General features: G+C 44.8%; 1 protein-coding gene across 2 annotated transcripts in view; it reads left to right on the forward strand.

Annotated features, from left to right (window-relative positions):
• The window catches only part of adam19b (ADAM metallopeptidase domain 19b), a 146,793-nt gene that overhangs the window by 87,889 nt on the left and 42,888 nt on the right, over positions 1 to 16,016 (forward strand). For both annotated transcript variants that reach the window (XM_048543839.2, XM_048543840.2), the window contains 4 exons: positions 5,888 to 5,959; positions 7,871 to 8,037; positions 9,042 to 9,126; positions 12,775 to 12,914. In XM_048543839.2, the coding sequence (XP_048399796.2) occupies positions 5,888 to 5,959; positions 7,871 to 8,037; positions 9,042 to 9,126; positions 12,775 to 12,914 (464 nt within the window). The remainder of the gene's footprint in view (positions 1 to 5,887; positions 5,960 to 7,870; positions 8,038 to 9,041; positions 9,127 to 12,774; positions 12,915 to 16,016) is intronic.

The raw sequence follows: 16,016 nt of genomic DNA on the forward strand, positions 1-16,016 counted from the left end.
GTGGTTGCTTCTTGGACTGCAGGGCAATCACCAGCAGTGTGCGCAGGAAACAGAGCTGAGTCCGCTGCTTTTCGTCATTTATGTAAATGACTTGGTTGTGAATATAGGAGGTAGTTTAGTGAACAGTGAAGTGAATTATCTCTGAATGCAACAGGAGCTGGATAAAATGGACCAATGGGCTGAGGAGTGGTAAACAGAGTTTAATTTAGATAAGTGTGAAGTGTTGCATTTTGGTAAGGCGAAGCAGGGCAGGGCTTATGCAGTTAATGTTGAGACCCTGGGGGGCATTGCAGAACCGAAACCTAGGAGTGCAGGTGCACAGTTCCTTGAAAGTGGAGTCACAGATAGACACAGAAAAAGACATTTGGGACGCTTACCTTTACTGGTCATAACATTGAGTCTGAAAGTTGGGACATCATGACGTGGCTGTACAGGACATTGGAGAGGCCACTTTTAGAATACTTTGTACAATTCTGGTCATCTTCCTAGAGGAAGGATGTTGTTAAACTTGAGGGGCTGCAGAAAAAAATTACATATATGTTCCTGGGACTGGACGGTTTGAGTTATAAAGAGAGGCTGAATATGCTGGGGCATTTTTCCCTGGAACATTGGAGGTTTTGAGGGCTGACCTTCTCAAGGTTAATAAAATAATGAGGGTCATGGATAGGGTGAACAGCCAAGGTCTTTTTCCTAGCGTGGTGGAGTCCAAAACTAGAGGGTGTAGGTTTAAGGTGAAAGGTGAAACATTTAAAAGAGGCTGGTACACATATGGAATGAGCTGCCAGAGGAAGCCAGAAATCATGTGTTCCTGATGTGCACATTGCCCCAATATGTTCTCGTAGCTGGCTTATTAGATACCATTCACCCGCTGAAAGAGGAAGGTTGGTATTCTTCCTCCCTGAAGATGGAGGAAGCATATTGAGCCAAGTTTACTAGTTGCAAAATGCATAGTAACTTTATATTCAGAGAGAATGGCCATTGTGTCTCAGTATGTAGAAGCTTCAAGTTCCAAGTCTATCTCATGCCAAACCCATGATCACTAACATCTAGGCGGACAAGGACAGCAGATACATGGGGACACCACCACCTGCCAGGTCTCCTGCAAACCACTCACCATCCTGACTTGGAAATAGCTTACTGTTCCTTCGGTATTGTTGGGTCAAAATTTTGGCACCTCTTTGTCATTGTGGGTCTACGTACAGCATGTGGACTGCAGCGCTTCAAGAAAACAGGTCACCAACACCTTCTCAAGGGCAACTTTTGATGGGCAATAATGCTCAGCAATGCTCAGATCTGGTGAATGAATTTTGAAAAAAGAAGCAAAATATAAAATAGTGCAGAAGTTCAAATTCTGAAATATAAATTAAAGTGCCGAAAATAGTCTGGCAGCATCTGTGGAGTGTGAGGCAGCCATATAATAAGCTTTTGGGATCCATTCTGCACGTGTGTGATATGTTTTCCTACTGATCATTTTATTTCAAGTAAGACAGAGAGACATTTTCCCCCAGCTCCACCTCTTGCCCCCTGCCCAGAACTGTTGTTGGGCATGAATCAGTATTCACTGGCATGTCTTTGGTACTCTGCTTTGTGGCCATTGTGTGCCACCTGGTCAGTTAGGTTCACCCACAATGGGAACCATCACCATATCTGGGTCTCTCCTTGCCCAACATCCACCTATTGAAGAAGCAAGTCACTGAACAATGGATGGAGAATCATTCCAACCTATTCCACCTTGCACACTCATCTCTAATTTCTTGTTATCCCCTCCTAGCCTGGGGATATTGATGTCAATTCATGTGCCTCATCACTGCCCTGGCATAAAATGGCTGTTGCTTTCATCTCCTGTGGACCAGGAAGGATAATGTTCAACCCCATTTTGGTTGCGAGAAAGAACAAATCATTCAGGTTTTCCCTATCAGGCACTCGCAGTCCAACCACTGTACAATCAAATGAAGATTATTGCTCCAAGTGACATTAATTCCTATTGCATCCTTCTGATGTGATCCCTATGCCATTTTGTAGCCTGGCTGGTGACAAAGTCTATTTTTTGGGATTGGTTGGCTCGCCGTGCTGGTTTCTTGTATCGCAGACGTTTTGTTACAAAGCTGGGTAACATCCTCAGTGCAGCCTCTGATGAAGCCTCAGTGTGTTTTCCTGCCTGGCTTTGCAACTCTGGGGTCTGTTGAGCTGGATTGCCTCACTTTCAGTTCTCTTCCATAGTGGAATGTATATGAGGTCGAGTTCAATGTGTTTATTAACAGCATTCTTCATGGAGTGCCAGGCTTGTAGATCTCCTGTGCCTGTCTCTGCTTAGCTTGTCCCAGGATTTTGGCGTTATCCCAGTCGAATTGGTCATTCTCCTTGTCCATGTGGATTGAAATGAGTGAGTGTTGGTGATGTCTTTTTGAAGCCAGTTGGTGTTCATGTATCCTTGAGCTACAAATCTACTCCAAAACCTTAGAAATGTCTATTTATTGCTACTCTGGGGACAATTTACCCCTCCCCAGAGGTGATGGGAGTAGAAGTAATTCTGCAAGTTAGCCCTAGAGAGATACTCACCCTCTTCATGCCACCCCAAGATTTAAAGGTTGAATGGGAAGAGCCACTAGGGAATTTCATGATTCACTAGCAATTAAGGCTCTTAAGTGACCAAATTATAGCTACTAAAGGGTCTCAACCTTCCCGATTACCTGCCTTCTCAACAAGCATGAAGAGTGGCTGGTTTCCTGATGAGGTCTCATATAGGATAGAGAAGATAAAGTAAGACTATATCTGTATCAGCAACAACTGATACTTAATAAAACATTGCAATGATGCCAGGCTACCAAGCCAGGTAAGAAGACATTAGGTTCGACAAGAAAGAGCTTGGTCAAACAAGTAATTTTTGTGAAGCCCCTCAAATCAGGAAATCAAGGGAGAGAAGTGGAGAGATGCAGGGGAAACATCTCAGAGCTTAGGGCTGATGCTGTGGAGGTTAAGACCACCAATGGTAATGTGATTGAAATTGGGTTGAAAAAAAACAGGAGCACAGATATTTCTCGAGGGGTATGGTGCTGGGGAGATCATGGAGATAGGCAAGGGTCAAGAACTTAGAATTTAAATTGGCAGAATTTGAAAACAAGGAAGAAAATTTTAATGTCAAATCAACATAGATCAATGAGCACAGGGGTTATGGATAAGTTGGTGTGAATGAAGACACGAGCAACAGAATTTTGGATGACTTCAAGTTTATAGAGGGTAGAACGTGGGAGATCAGAGGGGAATGTATTGGAATAGTCAAGTCTAGAGCTGAGACAACACAGGAATGGTTTAGAGGGTTACTGGGCCAAATGCGGGCAAATGGGACTAGTTTGGGAAGCCTGGTCAGCATGGACAAATTTGACTGAAGGGTCTGTTTCTATGCTGGAAGACTCTATGAAGGTACCAGATTAAATGAAACCTGGATTGAGAGATCATATGTTTAAATTTTGCAGTTAGTGTGATTTTTAACTCCTGAACTACGTTCACATGAGGCTGTAAGTACTTTTTAACAACATAATATAAGTTTATTATACAAAAGAAATAAAACAAGTAAACCAGGCAGTTCAGAATACCTTAACACAAACAGAACGAATTTTCAACAAGTTGCCTGACACCATCTATTATAGGAATGCGACCCCACAAAAATATCATCCTGTCTTAGCTGTTTCTAACTGGTCAGTTTCTTTTCCTTGGACTATGAAGATAATCTTTATTGTTCTTTTCTGACTACACTAGCATGCACCCATCATCACACTTGATGGCCTAAACCTTTCAACTTGAAGTTTCAATCCAGACTGTCCTAGCTTGGAAGTTCCACACTAAAACATTCCAGCTAAGTTGATTGCTTTCCCATAGCTGACTTGGTCCCCATGCTAGGAGAAATTGTTCTACCTTTTTAACTGAACTCCCAGGTGCAGGAGTGTAACCCCCCCGACAGGGGACAAAGACTCAGGAGGCAGGCAGGATTCAGGCAAGTGGCAAACTTTATTTTTATTCAAGCAACAACTGGTTAATGCAGAGAGGGGTTCAAGGACTTCCCCGAATCTGACCTTGACATGAGAACCCAGTCATTCTCTTAATCTTTGGCTCAGATCAGAAGTGATATCAGTGATACAGTCTGATTTTTACAGTGAAATACAGGATTTTTTATACATTTGATGCTATAATAATTACATTCAACTTGGTCACTGTGTCCTTCCTCTTATTCTATACATCTAGTCCTCTGAAACACCTAATCAATGATGGGCGATCCTATGGACAGCCCCAGATTCCCATGATCTCATGGTGTTTAACAGATATTGTAGTCTCCACGCATTGGGATCTTTCTATGCATCCTATTAATTTGCTATCTCTATCAAATTCTGTTATCCCTTTTATATTTCCACTGTCCCAATAATATACATGACATGCATATATATAAAATACAAAAGTCAGTTGTTTCTAACTAACTGCTTTGAGATTCATAATATTAATTTCTATTATAAAGTTAATTATATGTAAAGCTATACAGCTACTTCTACTTTAGCACTTTTTAATGAGTTGCGAGCAATCTATTTTGTGCCAAGCATCTTTTTAAGAGATGTGGAACGCATTTCCCTAGACTAATTAACATTTCACAATTACGTTTGAATGTTTCCATCTACTGCTGCCATTATATTTTTGTTGTATATGTGTATCTATTTCTGTGATTATCTGAAGAATCTTTAACTAGAACCTATTTCTTAATATTGTGAATAACTTCAAAGAAACAACTTATTACTAGATTATTGGCTGTTGTTTTCACCATGATGAGTTAGGCTGACTGAGATCTACACTCCTTGTTCTAACTGGCGCTGTTCAATTAATGGGACAACATCCCTTCATTAATGAGGCTGGAATCAATCACGTTGTATTTAATAGATTCATCCTTATAAAACTGCCTCAGATGGCTGTTTGCAAAGGGCTTCCTGTTTACCTTGGAGCAGCCCTGTTCAAAGAACCATTGTGTTTCACTTAAATGCTGGAGCAGGCAGTTAATTCTGATGATCCGTTGTTGCCCACTTTGTGTCTTTCACACATAAGCAGCCCTTACACCAGTTCTCCTGAACTAAAACTTTAAACTTTTGTTTCTGAATTCATTGCAAAACTAAAGTGTTTACTCTGCCTGTCATGAAGCCAACAGTATAAATGTTTTATCCATTAACACTACAAGGGTTCTCCCAGGCACTCAGCTGCAATCACATGCTTTCTTGGAAATGACATACTTGGAGATTTCTAAAAACATTTTTAAAAACTTTACAGAACTGATGCACATCCATCTATTGCTATTTTGAAATTCAATTCCCAAATTCATCACAGGAGGCATGAATTGCAGGGTTATCAGACAGCAACTAACCTGGCAGGTTGAAGATAGATTCCATGAAATTCTCTTTGACATTGAGAGTGGTGAGGAGCAGGTTGCTGGGAAACATAGCTGAGGCCAAGATTAACTGCTAGAAATTGATTGTCATCATTTGTCAGCACTTCCATTATTGTGTATTGTTTAACTACCAGGATGGTGGAAGGGGCAATTCAATGGACCTTGATCTTTCCTCATCTTCCAACTCCCACGCATTCATGATCCTGGATTAATTGAAGCAATAGCCATGGACTGGTTTGACCGAAGGGTCTGTTTCTGTTTTTATGACTCTATGTCATATTGGGAAGATTCTAATAGAGACTGTACCCTGATTAGATAAGCTCAAAGGAGTCAAAAACCCTTCTTCACTGAGTCCATTTTGCAATGACCTCAGGATATTGGGAAGCTGATGTTAGTTCCAGTCAGGCTTGGCTAAAATATTTAGGGATGCTTGGCATCTTTGCTCTATCTCATTCCATCACCTGTTAGTTTCAGAAGCATAACTGGGACCTGGAGAAGACCAAACTGAAATTGAAGGAAACTGTAAACTATGTTGATAAGGTGAGACCAAAGCTGTATTAGCATGAATTTACATGTATGTCAAATTGTACTGCATATCACCCAGTGTCATGGTCAATATCCACCCCTTAATCATAACATTAGGATACATTGTCTGCCCCCCATGTTATTGTTTGTGGGAGCTTCCTGTGCACAGTTGGGCTGCTGCATTTCCTACAGAGATAACAAGGCGTAGAGCTGGATGAACACAGCAGGCCACGCAGCGGGAAGGCTGACGTTTTGGGCCTAAACCCATCTTCAGGAATGTGTGGGAGGGAAGGGGATTCTGAAATGAATAGGGAGAGAGGGGAAGGTGGGTAGAAGATGGATAAAGGAGAACATAGGTGCAGAGGAGACAGACGGGTCAAAGAGGTGGGGATGGAGCTAGTAAAGGTGAGCGTAGGTGGGGAGTTAGGGAGGAGATAGGTCAGTCCAGGGAGGACGGACACGTCAAGGGGGTGGGATGAGGTTAGTAGGTAGGAGATGGAGGTGGGGCTTGAGGTAGGAGGAGAGGATAGGTGGGAGGAAGGACAGGTTAGGGAGGTGGGGACAAGCTGGGCTGGTTTTGGGATGCGGTTAGGGGAGGGGAGATTTTGAAACTTATGAAGTCTGCTTTGATACCATTGGGCTGCATGGTTCCCAAGTGGAATATGAGGTGCTGTTCCTGCAACTTTCGGGTGGCATCATTATGGCACTGCAGGAGGCCGAGGATGGACATGTTGTTCAAGGAGTGGGAGGGGAAGTTGAACTGGTTCATGACTGGGAAGTGCAGTTGTTTGTTGCAAACCGAGCGTAGGTGTTCTGCAAAGCGGCACCCAAGCTTCCGCTTGGTTTCCCTGATGTAGAGGAGGCCACATCTGGAGCAGTAGATACAGTATACAACATTAGCAGATGTGCAGGTGAACATCTGCTTGATGTGGAAAGTTTTCTTGGGGCCTGGGTTGGGGGTGAGGGAGGAGGTGTGGGGGTGGGTGTAGCACTTCCTGCAGTTGCAGGGGAAAGTGTGGGTGTGATGGGGCTGGTGGGGAGTGTGGAGCGGACAAAGGAGTCACGGAGAGAGTGGTTCCTCCAGAAAGCAGATAAGGGTGGAGTGGGATTGCAAATGGCGGAAGTGTCGCAGGATGATGCGTTGGATCCGGAGATTGGTGGGGTGGTGCGTGAGGACGCGGGAGATCTTGTTTTAGTTGTTATTGTGGGGAGGGGGTGTGAGGGATGAGTTGTGGGAAGTGTGGGGGACACGGTCGAGGGCATTCTCAACCACTCGGGGGGATCTACGGGCCTTGAAAAACGAGGACATTTGAGATGCGCGGGAGTGGAATGCCTCTCCTGGGAGCAGATGCGGCAGAGGGGAAGGAATTGGGAACAGGGGATGGCACTTTTGCAGGAAGGTGGATGGACGGAGGTGTATTCTAGGTAGCTGTGGGAGCCGGTGTGCTTGAAATGGATATCGGTTTCGAGGTGGTTGCCAGAGATGGAAACAGAGAGGTCCAGGAAGGAAAGAGAGGGGTCAGAGATGGTATCAGAGATGTATTTCCTACATTACAATGCATAAATTGGATGATGTATTTCCCACACTACAACAGTGTTTCCACTTCAAAAGTATTTCCTTGGCTCTAAAGCACTCTGGAATATCCTGAGGCACCATTTAAATGTGAGTCTTCCTCTCATTATTTGCTGGTATGGATCTTCACTTCAAATGCAAAATACATGTAAATGTATGGGTCCTTTTCCCTAAAAGTGATGCAAATCATTGACTTGACTTTGGTTTAACTGGGCAGTTGTGCTCTTGTGCTCCTGAAATGCTGCTTGGCCTGCTGTGTTCATCCAGCTTCACACTTTGCGCTCTTGTATACTGATCAGACCATTACTGACTGCCCACGGAGCTTGTCTCTCTACCTGAGTGTTTCCCCTCAGTATTATAGGTCTCTGAATATCAGGGTTGCCTTGGTTCACCTGGAGGTGTGGACTCATGAGAACAAGTGTGATGTGAGGGAGGATCCCTACATCACGCTGTGGTCCTTTTTAAAGTGGAGACGGCAGACACTGATCCGAAGGAAGCATGATAATGCACAACTGATCACGTAAGTTTCAAATAAATTATCCTTGCATTTCTTCAGGGCATATTTGGATGCTTGTTTCAGTTGCTGAAAGAACAGCTTCTCTCATGCCCTTGGCAGTCACTTAAAATCTGAGGAACTTTATTTGTCAGTTTTGAAAAAAAACCGGCCTTGATTTCTGATCACTTTTATTTGACACGATTAACTATTTTGGAGGTTTATAAAATCATGACAGGCATAGATTAGGTGAAGCAAAGGTCTTTTCCCCTGGTGGGAGGGAGTTCAAAACCAGAGGGCATGGGTTTAAGGTGACAGCAGAGGATTTTAAAGGAACCTGAGAGGCAGCTTTTTCATACGAAGGGGTGGTGCAGCTATGGAACAAATTGTAAGCGGAACAGAGGTACAGTTGCAACATTTAAACAACATTTTGACTGGTACATGGACAGGAAAGGTTGAGAGGGATATGAGCCAAATACAGGCAAATGGGATTAATTTAGTTTAGGAAACCTGGTCAGCATGGATGAATTGGATGGAAGGGTCTGTTTCCATGCTATATGACTCTGACTGTATAATGAGAGAGGAAAGCTGATTTTTTTTTGGCATATACTTTACATTCTGTGCTGGATCTTTTTTGTAATGTGAAGGGGGAGTGAGGAGTAACAATAGATCCCAGAGGAGGGGGTTTGGGAAGAGTGTGTGTATATCTGGTAGTTGGGAGGTTTATTTGTAATAAATTAATAAAAGCATCTTATTTGTTTATTCCAAGTTAAAAGACAGAGCAGCCAGTTTTTGATATATGTTACATAGTGTAGAGCGAGATGAACACAGCAGACCAGGCAGCACCTTAGGAGCAGAAAAGCTGACGTTTCAGGCCGAGACCCTTCATCAGAAAATGTTTTTCTGGTTTGGTACATAGACTGTATTCTGGTAGTCAGTGGGTTGGCATTACAGATATTGATATGCTGAAAACACATGGATCCCATGTCTTGGAACAATTTATCTTTCCAAAATTGTGAATTTGGATTTAGGGGGATCTCCTTTAATGGCACGACGATTGGGTTTGCACCTCTGATGGGCATGTGCTCAGATTACCAGTCAGGAGGGATAAATATGGTAAGTGAATCGATATGTTGGCAGTTCTCACATTGTGAAGATTCATGTATTTATGATCTATCAGTCAATATGGTTGGCATGGTGTTCAAACAGTTAGTACCACAGAACCCGAATTGTTTCAATGCCATTACTTCCTCCATAGTGAGTTATCTTATTTTCAGGAGTAAAGGCATGACTGATCAGTAACTTGTAATAATGTTACTAGCACTTGAACTTTATTAATGCATTAAAGACATTCAAACCAACATTGCATCCAGAAGCTTTTCTATGTTGTTCCAAAATTGACTGCCACTATCAGTTAGGATGAATCGTGTGGCATGTAGCAGTGTGCTTGTCTTCAGTAGTACCTAATGTGGGGAAGGGTTTAATAGTCAATCAATGGAGCAGTGCTCCAGCATTAGATTTCCAGCGAAGAGGTGAGGTCACTGCGTGATATGTGTGTACGTAATGAGTGCGGGTAGGAGCAGCCTTGGATGCAGTGCTCTTGTTAACAAAGTGTGAAGCTGGATGAACACAGCAGGCCCAGCAGCATCTCAGGAGCACAAAAAGCTGACGTTTTGGTCCTAGACCCTTCATCAGAGAGGGGGATGGGGTGAGGGTTCTGGAATAAGTAGGGTGAGAGAGGTGGAGGCGGACCGAAGATGGAGAGAAAAGAAGATAGGTGGAGAGGAGAGTATAGGTGGGGAGGTAGGGAGGGGATAGGTCAGTCCAGGGAAGATGGACATGTCACGGAGGCGGGATGAGGTAGTAGGTAGGAAATGGAGGTGCGGCTTGAGGTGGGAGGAAGGGATGGATGAGAAGAAGAACAGGCTAGGGAAGCGGAGACAGGCTGGGCTGGTTTTGGGATGCAGTGGGGGAAGGGGCCGAGCTGGGCTGGTTTTGTGATGCAGTGGGGGGAGGGGAAGAACTGGGCTGGTTTTGGGATGCGGTGGGGGAAGGGGAGATTTTGAAGCTTGTGAAGTCCACATTGATACCATTGGGCTGCAGGGTTCCCAAGCGGAATATGAGTTGCTATTCTTGCAACCTTCGGGTGGCATCATTGTGGCACTGCAGGAGGCCCATGATGGACATGTCGTCTGAGGAATGGGAGGGGGAGTTAAAATGGTTCGCGACTTGGAGGTGCAGTTGTTTATTGTGAACTGAACGGAGGTGTTCTGCAAAGCAGTCCCCAAGCCTCCACTTGGTTTCTCCAATGTAGAGAAACCCACACCGGGTACAATGAATACAGTATACCACATTGGCAGATGTGCAGGTGAACATCTGCTTAATATGGAAAGTTATCTTGGGGCCTGGGATGTGGATGAGGGAGGAGGCGTGGGGGCAAGTGTAGCACTTCCTGCGGTTGTAGGGGAAGGTGCCGGTTATGGTGGGGTTGGAGGGGAGTGTGGAGCGGACAAGGGAGTCACGGAGAGAGTGGTCGCTCCGGAAGGCAGACAAGGGTGGGGATCTCTCCCCACCCCGTCTCTGATGACCCCTGCCCAGGCCCGAAACGTCAGCTTTTGTGCTCTCCCCATCCGCCTCTCTGATGAAGGGTCTGGGCCCGAAACGTCAGCTTTTGTGCTATCCCCATCCCCCTCTCTGATGAAGGGTCTAGGCCTGAAACATCAGCTTTTGTGAAAATTCCATCCCCTATTCCCAATTCCTCCGCCTCCGCCGCATCTGCTCCCAAGATGAGGCATTCCACTCCTGCACATCCCAGATGTCCACATTCTTCAAGGACCGCAACTTTCCCCCTGCAGTGGTTGAGACACCCTTGACCGCATCTCCCGCATTTCCCGCAACACATCCCACACACCCCGCCCCCACTGCAACAGCCCCAAGAGGATCCCCCTCGTTCTCACATACCACCCCAACAACCTCTGGATACAATGCATCATCCACCGACACTTCCACCATCTACAATCCCACCCCACGACCCAAGCCAATTTTCCATCCCCACCCATGTCTGCCTTCCGGAGAGACCCCTCTCTCCGTGACTCCCTTGTCCGCTCCACATTCCCCTCCAACCCCACCACACCCGACTCCTTCCCCTGCAACCGCAGGAAGTGCTACACTTGCCCCCACACCTCCTCCCTCACCCCCATCCCAGGCCCCAAGATGACCTTCCATATTAAGCGGATGTTCACCTGCACATCTGCGAATGTGGTATACTGCATCCACTGTACCCGGTGTGGCTTCGTCTATATTGCCGAACACCTCCATTCGGTTCGCAATAAACAACTGCACCTCCCAGTCGCGAACCATTTTAACTCCCCCTCCCATTCCTCAGACGACATGTCCATCATGGGCCTCCTGCAGTGCCACAATGATGCCACCCGAAGGTTGCAAGAATAGCAACTCATATTCCGCTTGGGAGCCCTGCAGCCCAATGGTATCAATGTGGACTTCACAAGCTTCAAAATCTCCCCTTCCCCAACTGCATCCCAAAACCAGCCCAGTTCTTCCCCTCCCCCCACTGCATCACAAAACCAGCCCAGCTCGTCCTCTCCCCCCACTGCATCCCAAAACCAACCCAGCCTGTCTCCGCTTCCCTAACCTGTTCTTCTTCTCACCCATCCCTTCCTCCTACCTCAAGCCGCACCTCCATTTCTTACCTACTACCTCATCCCGCCTCCGTGAACTGTCCGTGTTCCCTGGACTGACCTATCCCCTCCTTACCTCCCCACCTATACTCTCCTCTCCACCTATCTTCTTTTGTCCTAATCTTCGGTCCGCCTCCCCCTCTCTCCCTATTTATTCCAGAACCCTCTCCCCATCCCCCTCTCTGATAAAGGGTCTAGGCCCGAAATGTCAGCTTTTGTGCTCCTGAGATGCTGCTTGGCCTGCTATGTTCATCCAGCTTCACACTTTGTTATCTTGGATTCTCCAGCATCTGCAGTTCCCATTATCACTGCAGTGCTCTTGTGTTGGCCTCTTGCATGGAAAATGACCAGTGTCCATGCAGCCATGTTTTAACACAAACAAAGAAGGGGTGCAGAGGGAACATGTGCATTTGTGGGTGTTATTTCAATGGTGCCAGCCTTGGCTTATGTGCCCACTGTGTATCAGTAAGCTGTACCCTTGCCTCTGAGCCACATGAGTTCAGGTTCCATTCCAAGACTCGTCTTCATAAAATCTAGCCTGATACTCCACAGCACTGCAATTTCAGAGCTGGCATCTTTTAGGTCAGATGTTTAATTGTGACTCCATCTGCCCAAGCATGGGAATAAAAGATGCTCTACCCCTATTTTGAAAAATAGTGGAAGATGCTGCCTAATGCACTGGACATTTAAACGGCCTAAACAGCATCATTAAAAAAAAACCCTTTGCTGTGTGTGTAAGCCTGCTATGAAAATTACCTGCTGAATTTCAATTACAACAGTGATGACATTTTAAAAGCTTTTCACTGGCAGTAAAGATCTCTGGGTATTCTGAAACCTTATCATCCAAGCAAATTCTTTCTTTTCTTCTTGCCTTCTTTCTGTTTTTCCCTTCTTTCCTGGGTTCACGTTGATTCCAATTATCATTTTATCAAAATCGCAGTTAATGCAGAGAAAAACAAATTATTTGAACTTTAACAAACGCATGCCTGGAATGAATGTTAGACAGAAGCCACTTTAGTCACAAAGCTGGGAATCCTCCTTAGGCCACTGATGTGTTCTCTCTCAGGATCACTCGGACAGCGCGATTGGAGTTGCAGCTACCATGGCACATGAAATGGGACACAACTTTGGGATGAGCCATGATGCTGATGGCTGCTGTACAGCTCGTCCAGAGGATGGAGGATGCATCATGGCCGCAGCCACTGGGTGAGATTGCACAGTTATTGGGATAATATCCTAGTGGTTCCTGTTAGAACAACATCAGTCCTTGGCTTCCCCCCCTACATTGTAGCAACTGCTCTTCTACAACTTGCAGAAACCATGAGTAGATTTCGAAGGTAGAATCAGAGAGTCATGCAGCATGGAAAGTGACTCTTCGGACCAACTCGTCCATGTTGACTAATTTTCCTTAACCAAACCAGTTCCATTTCCCTGCATCTGGCCCATATCCCTCTAAATGTTTCCTATCCGTGTACCTGTCCAAATTTATTTCACATGTTATAATTGTGCCCACCTTCACCATTTCCTCTGGCAAGTCATTCCAGATAAAGCTGTACCCTCTGTGTGAAAAGGTTGCCCATCAGGCCCCTGTTAAATCTTTCCCCTCTCACCTTAAACCTATGCCCTCTAGTTTTGGACTCCTCTACCCTGGGGAAAAGACCCTGGCTATTCAAGCTATCAATGCCCCTCTGTAAGTTCACTCCTCAGCCTCCTACGCTCCAGGGGAAAATGTCCCAGCCTATCCAGCCTCTCTTTATAACTCACATTATGAGTTATTAAAAGTCTTTCCCAGCATCCAATAACCCTTTACAGGCAACAACATGTACAAAACAGCGTTTGGAAATCTGGAATTTAGTAATTAAGAATGAATAATAAAGAAATTCTGGCTGTATTTTACCTTTTCTGTAGGCGTTTCCCTGAAAGCTGTGTAAAAGACGTTGTATAATGAAAGGATGCTGATCAAGAATGTTGTGTCTAAAGTCTCGAAACAATAGGCAGGATTGAACTGCTAACTAAACATTCTTAAAGACAAGCACTCCTCATCTACTACCTTTGTCCAGTATGTTAGGAGTGAAATAATACTTTGCTAGTTTCAACCAGTGTTTAGTTGTTTCAGATTTTGTTTGCAATTCCATCACATAATTCCAAACGATTCTTCTCTGTGTGTTGTGAGCAACATTTATCCTTCAGTCAACTTCAATGAAACAAGTGACCTGGTTGTTTATGTCACTGCTGTGTGTGCCCCTTGTTGTGTTTGTCTGCAAAACAGCAACAACCAAACTTCAAACGCTTCTCCAAAGTGTCTTTGATCATCCTAACACCTCATTGGGAAGCTGGCACTTTCGCCAATGCAACAGCCATTCACTACTGCACAGGGAATGGTGCCCTGATCTATAGAACATAGAACAGTACACCACAGTACGGGCCCTTCAGCCAACAATGTTGTGCCAGCCTATTGTCCTACTCTTGTGCTTATGCTGAACTCACATGGAATGGGATTCAAGTCTTAGGGCTAAATTTCTATACTTGAAGACTGTCTTGTTCAAAGGACATGCCAAACTTCGCTCTCGTCCAAGAATTCGTCTTGATCCAAGAATGATTGCCAAATTAATGCCTTGCCCTGAACACCAAGCATTTACTGCCCTTTGGCTCATACTACAAACGTACTTGAAATCTTTGGAAAATAATGAGAGTATTAACTTATTATAATTCTTCTTCCTCTACCCCAGTAGTGCTCAAACTATTCTGACCCAGTTCCGACCTGTCTGCCCCAGACGTGGTGATATTGTTGCTGGGCAGGACATTTAGTTAGGCAGGGTGGTTGTGTACCAAACTCCTGGTGCTATCTGGCCTCTGCCAGAATTAGGTTCAGGTCAGAAAAGCTATGGGCCTTCCTGTCGCACTATTAAATGAAGCCTTTAAGTGGCCAGTTAAGACAGACATCTCAAAGCTGCTGGGATTGACCCAGCTACAAATGGGCATGTCACTATGCAACATATATGGGGACTGATACTGTGCAGGGTAGCACTGATCAGGGTTTGCTCAAGGAGCTAAAAAGAAGGGTTTTACTTGCTGAAAGATCTTCTGACCCACTGTTCTCAGGACCCCCAGGACTGATTGGCTGTCAACTCTTGTCCAGGTGGGACGTTACCACAACTTCAAGGGACGGCCCACCCCATGGCCCCGCCACTGCCTAAAGTCATAATTTGCCCCTTACCAGCTCTTCAACTGGCTGTCGAAACCTCCAATACCTCAAGAAGGTGCCACCTCCAGACTCAGCCTCTGTTCCTAGTCTAATCAATGCACAACTAAAACATGCCTGTGTGGAATGTTTGTTCAAAGAATCTGAATATTGCTAAAAATAGAGACTTGTTTTCACCTGTCAGAGCAGTCTGAATACTAAATTGTAAGCAATCACAAATTAAACTATAGGAACAAAGAGTGTTGATTGATTAGCAAGTCAATACTACTTAGCTGACATATTGCCAAGCATTGCAAAATATAGGCTCCCTGGTTCCCTCTTAATTCCATAAAGGTGCAAGACTTGAATATATCACATTGTTTGCAGAAAATAAGTCCCTGTCTATAAATATGTGCCACTATAAGCAATCATAAGTGAGCCACATGAAGACCTCAAATGATTATCTTAAATTGTTTGTTAATATCGTCAATCAGAATTATTCACTAAGTGTCTCCCAATCACAGAATCACATCTAACCATAGACACTTTGTTTGGCGTTTGGTAAATCCGGACTCATTCCACATGATTGTGACCATGCAAAACATTTAGTGTCCTCTTCTTGTGTAGGATACGTTGTTGAGATTCTTTAGAATTTGATATTCTTGCGTTTGCTCTGATGAGTGCACACTCAAAACCTTCAACAGCCTGATGCTATATTCAGAAATATTCAAGCCTGCAATACTAACCAACTGTTTTCCTAACATCTTCAGCCACTTTACAAATATCTTCATTTGTGTTTTTCTGTGAGTGAGACCATGTGCAGAAAGTTTATGTTATTCCCTTACTCTGAACTGATATCCATCAGTGTGACATTCCTTCTGATGCTCAGACATTAATGCTGATGCCAGTGAGAGATATGCCGTTGAAACATCAATCGCCTCAACCTCTCCACGCCTCTCACCCACTCCAACCTCTTCCCCACAGAATGTGCAGCCCTCTGCTCCCTCTGCTCCAACCCCAACCTCACCATAAATCCAGCTGACAAAGGAGGTGCAGTTGTAATAAGGTGGACTGACCTCTACGTCGCCGCGGCTAGACGCCAACTCTCTGACACCTCCTCCTATCGC

This window comes from Stegostoma tigrinum, chromosome 13, assembly GCF_030684315.1.
Source record: "Stegostoma tigrinum isolate sSteTig4 chromosome 13, sSteTig4.hap1, whole genome shotgun sequence".
NCBI lineage: Eukaryota > Metazoa > Chordata > Chondrichthyes > Orectolobiformes > Stegostomatidae > Stegostoma > Stegostoma tigrinum.